At 37.8% G+C, this 11,418-nt stretch overlaps 1 protein-coding gene across 1 annotated transcript in view; it reads left to right on the top strand.

Annotated features, from left to right (window-relative positions):
• The first annotated feature begins 1,350 nt into the window (after positions 1-1,350).
• Positions 1,351-11,418, top strand: part of SEL1L (SEL1L adaptor subunit of ERAD E3 ubiquitin ligase) — a 58,898-nt gene continuing 48,830 nt past the window's right edge. The window contains exons 1-3 of the mRNA XM_036841758.1: positions 1,351-1,540; positions 6,730-6,767; positions 7,639-7,870. Of these exons, the coding sequence (XP_036697653.1) occupies positions 1,471-1,540; positions 6,730-6,767; positions 7,639-7,870 (340 nt within the window). The 5' untranslated portion in view covers positions 1,351-1,470. The remainder of the gene's footprint in view (positions 1,541-6,729; positions 6,768-7,638; positions 7,871-11,418) is intronic.

The following is an 11,418-nucleotide window of genomic DNA, read 5'->3' as shown; positions in this document are numbered from 1 at the left end:
CTCTATGATTTAAAATGAGAGGAACTCTGAGGAAGCATTGTTAGTGACAAAAATAGAGATGAGTGTGGTAGTAGTAGAAAAGAGAACTCTTTTTCATGAGACAGTATTTTTCCTTCATCCTCTCCAATGTGAATGTTGACAATAGTTTTTTATCCTCTTCCTGGAAGAGAGGACTCTTCATCAAAGAAGATGGAACACAGATGGTATGAAGATATGTGGCCAGTGTGGACTTCGCCCAAATCCTGAACTCAGAATGTCTAGGTTGTAGACCTAAGACCTGACTGTGGGTGAATACTAGGGAAAGCAGAATGACAATTTGATGAAGGGGCAGGAACACTAAGCCACTGCTGTGCTACCTAGTTGGAGCATGCCTGGAGTTGGTACTTAATACACAAGGCTATTTCCACTTCTGCAATGCAATCTCTGTCACCTTTATCTCCAAATACACCAACCTAGACTCTTGAACCTAGTCAATGTAAGACCTAGGTAGTCAATGAAGAAGAAAACAATGTAACTTACAAAAGGAGAGGGATGAGGACAAATGTTTGAAAGGGTTTTGCAAAGACTGTTGGCCCCTTTTTCCAGATTATTATTATCTGGTGGATGTCGTAAAAACGAATACTAGCATTGACATAGTCTGTACTGGGTGGGGTTTATTTCCTCTTGTTTTGTAGGGGAAAGGGGGACCAGTAGTGAGTTCCATCCTGGTTTCCGTATATATGGTACTGTTTCGTTTACGTTAACAAAAAATACTTCGAATTCAGTCTAGCTGTTGTATTTTTCCTCAGTGCTGATACCACTATGTCCAATTCAAATTTTCTAAATAAAACGAAGAGGAAGAGCTTAACATATTACAAACTCTTAACCTTATAATGTGTGTTTCTTGATATTTATTTGGCCCAAAAAAATAAAAATAAACCTGTGAGTTCACGGCCTGGAGTTAGTGTCTAGCCCAGGTGTTAGCTAAGTTCTCTTAACTTTTACAACCACCTGCACTTTTAAATATTGCCCCACGATGGACTACGTTTCCCAAGAGCACACACAGACAGAGGCCCTTGAACTGCATTGTGGGAATTGTAGTCCTGGGTGACTTTTCGTCCAACCGTGGACTCATACTCTGATTCCGGGATGATTAAACCCAGGAGCTACCAATTACCTGGGGCCATGTCGGTGAGGCCGTGGTCCAACCGGGAAAGCCGGTGTGAGAATCTCGCGTAATGATTGGCCAATTCTTGACCCCAGGGGCGGGGCAATAAGGTGGGCGGGAAGGCTGCGGCGATTGGGCGAGGAGCGTACGACGGCGGGCGGGGATTGGCTGCACGCTGGGGCAGGGAGGCCTGGGAAGGGGCGGAGGAAGGAAACCAGAGCAGGAAGAGCAGCGGCGAGGCGGCGGCGGCGGCGGCGGCTGAGTTGGTGGTGGCAGAGGCGAAAGCGACAGCTCCAGCGGGTGGTAGCGGCCCTGAGAGCAGGATGCGGGTCTGGGTTGGGCTGACGCTACTGCTCTGTGCGGTGCTGCTGGGCTCGGCCTCTGCGTCCTCGGGTCAGTATCCGCCCCCTCGGACTGGAGGCCAGGAGCCACCGCCCCCCCTGGCCTCCATCCCGGGGCAGGGCCGTGGGGGCTCCAGCTCACACCTCGCAGTAGCCTGTCCCTCGCTGTCATTTCTTGGGCTTCGGTTGGCCTGGGTCAGAGCGGATGTTTAGGGGAGCTTGAGAGGGGAGGAAAAGAAGGGGCGGTCCCCCTGCTCACACCTCTCCTCACTTCACAAACTTTACACGACTCCTCCCGAATGAGCAGTGACTCCATGGGAATGAATCCTGACAGCTGGCTTAGACCCACAGTGACACAGGAGCCCTTCCGGAGCGTCCACGACTGTCATGTAGATTATGTGCTGCATCGGTTTTGAAACTTTGGCTTTGGGATTTGTAAGTTAAGTAATTGGCACACCTGGGGTTGTCTGGGCAGAGCCAGGTGCATCAAAACCAGGATGTTGACAGTGGTTTGGTGGGTTTGCTTAGCACCTGAGATTGCCCTGTCTCTTTGTTTAAAAAATGAAGACTTTTGATGTAAATGTGCCTACTCCGTACCCGTTTTAAAGAAATATTCTTAAGAAAGTGTTTTTTACTGTGTCACAGTGTTTCTGAGCTGCCCCATGTTTGCTGACAGTAATTTTATGATTTTTGAAAAAAAAATCTTGGTTCTTATAAATGTAAAATGAATAGCATCTAGATTTAACTTTTGACATAGATAGAGAAATTCATATGCTTTTGACTTGATTTTCCAGTTAGCTGATTTATACCCTGGCTCTGAAAATTATCATTTCTCTTTTTTAATAGTTTAATCTACCTACATCTGAAAATGTCTATTTTGAGAGTGTTGGTAAAGAAGCATTTAGTGTTTCTGAGTATTGGTAAAAAAACAATCAGTACAATAAAGCTTTTGGATTTTAATCAGTTTCAGTTAACAAAACAGCAGTTCTGTGGCTTTAAATTTTTTTTGGAACAAGGCAGGGTATAAATGTCAACTCTTTTTTTTTTTTCCCCCAACAGAAAATTTCCCAGATGGTTATCTGAATCCTCAAATTATCCGTCCTAGTTGTAAGTCAATGCTGTAGCGTCATTCTGCTTCTAAAATAAGAGGTCTAAACCTAAAATTCTATCCATAGTGTGGTTTAAGATACCATTTCAAAAGTAACAAGCATATGCCAGTTACTTTACTGCCAACATCATGCTCTGAGGTCCGCCCCCCGCCTTCTAGTGTTGATTTGTGTTCATGACCAAATCTTTAAAACTCTGTGTAACTCCTGAAGCCACTGCTAGCAGTTATTTGATCAAAGGAAGTATGAAATCAGTACTGTAGAGTACCTGATGGACCATGAACCACCTGCATCAGAATTCCTCTTAAGGGTTTGTTAAAAACGCAGTTTTGGGTCTGGAACAGGTTGGGGTATCTGTAGTTTAAAAAGCTCCACAAGTGATTCTTCACACTAAAGTGTAAGAACTAGTAGTTAGAGAATATGGTGCATATCCCTCTGAATTCAATTTGCAGAATTTAAAGAAAATTAAAGCATGTAAACATTTTCCTGCATCTTCCTTTGACTAGATTTCACATATCTAAAGCATCATGTCAGTGGAGATGATGCCTGAAGAAGTTTTTTAATCAACAGTTGGGATTCTCCATATATTGTAATAGAAGACTGTTAATACTGAAGTGTTAAATCTTTGGGTTGTGTTGATGTACGCAAAGGACTATGTTCATAAAACGTCTGTTCTGATTTCCATCATAGTTAAACTGCCAAAACATTTCTCTGGTAGAGGCAAAAATCTTACTCAGCCAGAACTAAAACTATATAGATGTGCATGCTGACCAGTAGTAAAGGCACTACTGTTCTCACATGAAGTGCAAATATCATAAAACGCTTAAGTGAGATAAAGTTTTATAAGTTGAGTACATGGATTTTCAGTTGACTTTTTTATTCATTAAATTGCTTATTTATACAGGATATCAGCCTCATTTTTATTTTAAAGATTTGCTCCTATTTAAAAATCAAGTTTGGGGTCATAATTTTGTGTTGACATAATGTTTGAGTGTTGGTGGTTACCCAGAGCAAGTTGCATTTATTGCCAGGTAGAATTTGATCAGCCAACAAAGGGAACCTTGATCCTACCATTGTTACTAGATGTTATCTAATATCTTGTCTTAAAGGCATGTAAAAGTATAATACTTTTATTAGAAATGTTTTCTTTTCCTTGTGAATAAATAAATTTAAAGGAGGAGATTTAAAAGATACTACTCTCATTTTCTCAAGATAATAATGAAAAATGCTTTAACTTTTCTCACATGCTTTCTTGTTTTTGACAGGAAGTGGCTTACTGGTTAAAATGGTTTACTTTTTTTCTTTATGCCAAATAATATTACAGGGTCTTGTAAATTAGGTCCATTGCTAGGTATTTCAGGTAACAGTTATATTAATTAACACCGTGTATTTAAAGAGTAGATTTCAGATTGCAGAATATGTTTCATTTCACTCTTCTTTTGTTCCTTAAAACTTCGTTGAGAGTCAACAAGGCAGATGATGTTATTCCCTTTTGACACTTGAGGAAGAGGAGGCTGAGCAAACTTGCTATATTGAACCACGTGTGTAATGTTAACATGTAATGAAGCCAGGTTTTGAGCCTAGCTCTCCAGGCCTTGGATTTGGAGTAACTGGGAATCAGCAGTATCCTAGGATCTGCACAGATTCAATGGCAAAGCCAAAGACAGGATATCTGGTCTCTTTTCACTAAACTTGTGAGACTTTCTGTGTTTGAAGATATATCAGTCTGTTTAATTTACATGACAAGTTGCAAAATGATTTTGTAATGACCACTTTTCCCTGAAAGAATATCCCCAGTATTTTGCAGTTTTGTTAGCTGATATAATAAAAATGAAAATTGGTCTTTTTCAAAGGAAGGGGTATGATTACCAAAGTAATGTAAACCATGGTATTTTGGATATGATACTCTTGAGAGAAATCCATAACTCTTCATTGAATCCTTTTGCATTTTTCTTGTTGCTTGGTGTATGTGTTCTGATAAAAGCATTACTATATTCTTTTTATTTATGTGTAACTTCAGTATTTTTAATCCTTACCTGACTGCCTATCAGAAGTCTCTAGGTTGTAAGAAACTTCTTTAAAGTGAATGGACATATTAGTTTGAAAGAGAAAATACCTTTGCTTTAAGATTACCATCTGGAGTAGGCTTTCCCAGTTTAGTAAATGAGAAGGAAAGCTCGTATTTACCAGTAACCTGAGTATATATTCCCAGTTTGTGGAGAGAGAAAAGAAAGAGAAGCATGATGCAATTCATACGAAATAACCCCGATGTCACAAGTTCCCATGTCTCTGGGAGTTCGGAAACACATTTTGCTACTCTAATGCCTAACAGCTTGTAGTGTCTCAAATGTACATGTCTTAAAATTTATTTATAGGCATCTATATTATTTACTTATTAGCTGCATATGTGAACTATTGTGACAGTGTACTCAATTGAGTGACTAGTGATTTGAGTTCCAGCTAATCTAAAGTTCATTGTTTTGGGATATACCCTATACATTTCACATTTAATGTCTGCTCTTGATTTATTAACTAGCTAATGTTTATGACTAATTAAATACATTCACACATACCACTTCGTTATTAGAGATGAATTTTTTTTCCTTTATCCAAAGATCTGCTGAGAATGGACTTTGAACCATATGTTAGAACTTGGGCTTTGGGTAATACTTGTGAAGAAGTGAGCATGAAGGATGATTGTTCATTAATTGACATCACTACCTAAATGTTATAGGCACTGTGGGACTAATACATGCTATACCCTTCTCCTCCCCACCCACCAGAAATAAAATATTTGGAAGGTAATCTAAAAGTAGTGAATATGAAAATAGCTATAATTTAAGTGTCTTTTGAATTTACAGCACTTTATATATGGCACAACCTCACCAGTAGACTGATTTTTCTCAAATATTCAAAAGAAACAAATAATGTGAAATAGAGTTGGGTATTTGGTACATAATGAGTTGGTTATACTTCTTAAAGTTGGCTCAGTACTTTGGTAACACAAACTCCAAAACGTGTTTTTGTTGTACTTTGGAGAGTTACAAGTTACCAATCATATTTAGGATATAACCATATGAAGTAAAGATAAATGGCAACCATAACACCAAATTTTCTAGTAAAAAATCACATGGTCTTTATAGCATTTTGTCTACTGGTTAATTTCTCACATAATTTACGGAGCTGGCAATACTGAAGCTCACACCTGGATAAAATCAGGTAATTTTAATAGTAAGAAGGAAACTTAGAGATCATCTGACAGTTTTTTTAACTGGCTGGGAATACAAAGATCAAATATTTGTGAATGGCCGTTGGGTTGTTGAATGTGTTTATATAAGATCAGGAAAAAGAATAGCAAGCAACCAGAATAGAAGTAGCAGAGAAATGCAGAAAGAATAATAGAAGGAAACTTAATGTAATTGGACAAAACCAAAGCAGCCAATATGAATTTGGAAGAAAGATGTAAATAGTGGCTGGATTTTTTGTTTATTTGATACAAGCTATTCATTTCTTAATAAATAGATCTCATGTGAGTAAATACATGATAGTGTGATGCTACTTTTTATGCATATCGGGTTATGTCTTCGGTAAAGTCGAACACAAATTCTAACTATCTTTGGCAACTATGCTGTCAGATAATAATAATTCTTAATGCCCATCTTTAGTAGTCTTAGTGAACAATAAAATGCTAGTTATCACTAAAATAAGCTAGAGTAACTCCAGATTCTGAGCTGAGGAGAAGAATGGGTGGAATCCCAAACCACAAAATCAGGGCTCTATTTTTATAAATTTAGCAACTCATTCTCAGTAGTGGACTAACTATATACAAAAGAACTGGATGGCATCTGAAGAAATGTCTGGTTTTGGTGTTGGTGGTCTTGGTCTTCCTACCTGTGTACCAGATGAAGCTAATGTCTTTCCTGAATAAAGAGGAAAAAAATACCATCCCCAACGCCCTTTTTTCCTTTCACTTAATCTTTTCTGAACAGTTGTTGAGTACAACCAATTTTTAGATAATTATAGATTTATTTATCCAGTGTCTTATTATTTGTTGTATTATCAAATGCTTTCATTTAACATACCTGCAATTTCCAAACAAGAAAGATGACTAAATTGTCTTAAAATTTCTTTACAGATGAAGAAGGCAACCAGGATGAATCCTTAGATTCCAAGGTGTGTACTCAGATTTATATTGACCAGTATTTGATGCCCAGTTTAAAAGCATGAATGATGTATCTTAAAAAGGATGTGAAATCTGCATCTTTTGAACAACAGAATTGTATTTTTTAAAAAAAGGAAAAGAAAGATAGCTAGTGCCAATATTAGTTCTTCTGGGAGGAAAAAATCACTGACCTATAGGAGAGAGAATAATAAATATTTCTAAGAGTGTTGGTTACTAGATTTAATTCCAACTTAAATGTGCTCTGTGTGTGTGTGTGTGTGTGTATGTGTGTGTGTGTGTGTGTGTGTGTGTGTTGAAGAGCCTGAAGGCAGTTACATTTTTTTACTGCCTAATGAGAGATTGATTTTATTCTTTTTTTTTTTTTAGTTTTTTAATTTGAAGATTTAACCTCTGCCATTTGTTTCCACTTATCAGTTTTTTTAAAAAAAATCTATTAATGCACTTGGTTGATTGAATGAATAAGGCTGATTATTACATCTTCAAAGAGACCAATCAGTTATGATCCCTGATCTCTAGATTGGAAGGAATGTAGGTAAGAAACAGGAAGTTATAGTACAGGGCTGTCATACGGGGAAGTATGAGATATATTGGGAGCAAGTAGGGGGAAACCCTAACCTAGACTTGGGGAATTTAAGGAAGGCTTCTTGGGAGGAGGTAACATCTAAGTTGAAATCCGAAGAGTCAGGTTTAGGCAGGTGATGAAGGCATGTGATGGACACATACCAAAGTGTATAGAGACGAATGAGTATGACACATTCAAGGAACTGAAGGAGATGTATCTGGATTAGTGAAAGAAATGGTCAAATTAGGTTGGAGGGAGTCTTGTTAGTAGTGGAAACTAAAAATACTTTATATTGTCAGACTTCTTTGCCGTCAGATGAGTCGGTAGAGGACCATAGCCCAGCAGGCAGAGTAGTCGCTGGTCAGATATTCCTTGATTCAGAAGAATCAGAATTGGAATCACCTATTCAAGAAGAGGAAGACGGCCTCAGAAGCCAAGAAGGGGAAAGTGTCACAGAAGAAATCAGCTTTCTAGAATCTCCAAATCCAGAAAACAAGGACTATGAAGAGCCAATGAAAGTACGGAAACCAGGTAGTCTGGACATTTCGTTTACTTTTGCCTTATTTAGGAAGGAGGCAACTGAAATTTTAAAGCTAGTATGGAAGGTGCAGTAGTCCTATTTTACTGATATTCACCACATATAATGTAGAGCGTATAATTTTACAGGATAAGTTACAAAAGCTGAATTTGATAGTCATAATTGCATTTGTATTATATTAGTATTCGAACATTTCTTTCTGGACTCCAGTATGTAACAATCTGTCAGAGTGGTACACAAAATAGAAACTCAGACAGGAAGCATTGTCTAACTTGCTGCTTTGGTTATTTTCAGAACTGTGTTAGGGTTTTTACTACAATAATCTTTTCAGTCATCCTAGGTCATTTGATTTAGTTGTTTATCCTAAAGTTACATAGAAACTTTAATCCTCTTCTAACTTTTGCTTTCTTGACACTCTGTAATTTTTAAATTTACAGCTTGATCTTTCTCACAGTAGAGTGTGCTAAATACCTGTTCTTTTAAAAATTAATTATAAATGTATCCACTCTGCCCTGTCCCACCACCCATCTGTCATTTAGTTCATTATTTCAAAGATCACCGCCATATCTGCTTATTCTGTTATTAGCCAATCTTGAGAATTGATCCAGGTTTTACCTTTTAAAAATATAATTTTTATTACAAACATTTTATATAAAAAAAGAGAAACCATTTTTTTCTTTGATTAAAAGTACCTTAATCCCATCAAGTAGAAATAACAGCTGTCAACATAGTGGAGAATACTCTTTCAGGCTTTTTTCAGGATGTATGGTTTCAAGAAGACTAAACTGGTTCAAAATGTATATACTATTTTACAGCCTGCGTTTTGCACTTAACAGTTTGTCTTGAACATTTTCCCATATTACTTAATATTCTTTTACAATCTAATGGTTAATAGCTATAAAAAATTTTACATGTCAATATACCATAACAATATTTATTTTTGCTGGGAGACCATTTTAAGTTATACCTTTGTACATGTCTATGAAAATTTCCTTAGAGTTAGTTCTTGAAAGTAAACCTTAAAACTAAAGTATAAAATTTGAAAAGACATTTGAGTCCTATTGCTAAACTGTTCTGCAGAAAAGTATGTCTGTTCCTTTTCCTGTACCTCAGCCAAGTGTATATTACCATTTTTTAATTTTTGCCAAATATTTATTTTCATTCCTTTCTTTTTTGTTAGGGAGACTTCCAAACAAGCACAAAAGTAGAGTGTGTAATGACCCCCATGTACCCACCGTCACCCAGCTTCAACAGCCATCAACACTCTTGTTCTTGTTTCATCTTTGCCACTCCATATCCATTTACTCTTTTTTTTTGCTAGAGTATTAAACAAATTCCACATTGTTTTACCTGTGTACATATCTCTAAAAGTAAGAATTTTTTTTCAACAAAATGAAAAATACAATAGTATTATAACACCCACAAAATTAGCTATTATTCCTTTATCACCCAGTACCCAGATTCCATTTAGTTTTCCCAGTTGTTTCAAATGTCTTTTTGGAATTGGTTTCTGTCAGTCAGTGTCCACACTAAGATCTTAGGTTTCTCTTAATCTGTAACAATTTTCCCTTCCTTGTTTTTAAGTGTCATTTTATTTGTTAAAGAAAGAACATCCTTTTTGCCATAGGATTTCCCTCATTCTAGATCTAGCTGGTCATATGCTAGTAATGCAATTGAACTTGTTCCACCATCTGCTGTCTAGTCTATGAACTGGAAGTTAGCTCTAAAGCCCTGGGTAGATTTAGTTCTATTTTTTTTTTTTAATTTTTATTTATTTTTATATTTATTTTTGGCTGTGTTGGGTCTTCGTTTCTGTGCGAGGGCTTTCTCTAGTTGCAGCAAGCGGGGGCCACTCTTCATCGCGGTGCGCGGGCCTCTCACTATCGCGGCCTCTCGTGTTGCGGAGCACAGGCTCCAGACGCGCAGGCTCAGTAATTGTGGTTCACGGGCCTAGTCGCTCCGCGGCATGTGGGATCTTCCCAGACCAGGGCTCGAACCCGTGTCCCCTGCGTTGGCAGGCAGATTCTCAACCACTGCGCCACCAGGGAAGCCCTAGTTCTATTTTTTAATCGATAATATTTATAGTTAGTGTTGTATGCTTCCCAATGCATTGCCTGGGAGTTATATAGTATCTGATTGTCCCACTCCTAGTGATTGATCAGCAAGGTTGGGTGGTGTCAGCCTGACCCAGCCATTCGAAAGTTCCTCATTGACCTTTCACCCAGAGGTTTTGGGAACCATTTCGTTTGCTGTCTGGATGCATTATTTCATTAGGAGTTTCAAAATAATGACTTGTTAACTTATCATTCTTCCTGCATTTGTTATCTGGAGTTCTTTTCTAAAGAAGAACTTTCCCTCATCAACTATTTGGTTACCCAGAAATATAATCCACACAGCAAGATAAATGCTTGATTCTTTCCCTTGAAATATTTTCAAATAATGATTTGGTGCCCTACCAACCTCCAAAAGAGACCAGTGAATATGTTTTCTGTTTGTTGTGCTTTGCTTTTGAGCATCATTACAAATCCATGGGTTTTATACAGCTATGCTTTACTCTTTTGCAATCATTCTTTTTTATTGCTCACATTATTCCATTTTTGGCTCTTGAGAGTCCCTTTAAGTTCATTCCTTTGTCCTTTTGACTAATCGTAGGTAACTTTTAAACTTCTTCCTTTTTAGGCAGGACAAGATGTCCCAAATTCATCTTATACTTTTCCTTACCCCAAAATGAATCTCAGCCATTTCTGCAGGGAATCCATATTCCTTTTAGTGGGAAATTGTATTTATTTTAGATACTGTAATCTAGACACCAAGGATATGCATTGCAACTGAATTGTCATTACTAATAGGCCTTTTTAGTGGGTAGGGTTAGGAAATGTAACATTGATATTGATTATTCCAGTTCAAATTAAATATTACAGGTGAGATAACACAGAGGGTCAGAGTGACAAATTAAACTCACAAGAATCAGAGAGCCTACCCACTATCAAACTTGACTAATATTTTCAAAGATACAATTATCACAAGACACAAGTCACAGATCTGTGGCTGCCAGAGCTGCTCCCAGGTCCTGTCTTACCTCAATTAAGATGCGCTCTGGCTTATTTTAACATATGTTTTTAATATATGAGGACTTTGAGTGATTCATATGGAGTGTCACTTCCACAAAAGGGAGCTATTTCGGTTATGAAACATCTCCAGTTTGTTCCCTGATAACTGCATGGCTTGTGTGGTATTTTCTAGGAAGTCATGCCTGATAAATACGTACATCCTAGGTTTATGTACAGTGAGCAGTCTGGACAAACCAGGTCCAACCTGGTAAAGCAGTGCACAGGTAAGGACTCTCCTGGTGGTAAATACCTCGAGTGCGTTTGCCAGAAGGCCTCTTGTTAGCATGTGTCTCGGATGATTTGATCACGTCACCTCTCTGTCTCTCTGTTTCTTGGGCAGTAAAAAGAGAGAGTGGATTTCAAGTCTGCTGTTAGTCCTTTCCACCCATCAGGACTTTTGCTTCTTTCTTTTATGTTTGGGTCTCCTTGCC

The sequence above is a fragment of the Balaenoptera musculus genome, chromosome 2 (assembly GCF_009873245.2).
Source record: "Balaenoptera musculus isolate JJ_BM4_2016_0621 chromosome 2, mBalMus1.pri.v3, whole genome shotgun sequence".
Classification (NCBI taxonomy): Eukaryota; Metazoa; Chordata; class Mammalia; order Artiodactyla; family Balaenopteridae; genus Balaenoptera; species Balaenoptera musculus.
The sequence above is the reverse complement of the archived record's forward strand: the minus strand, read 5'-3'. Positions and strand labels throughout refer to the sequence as shown.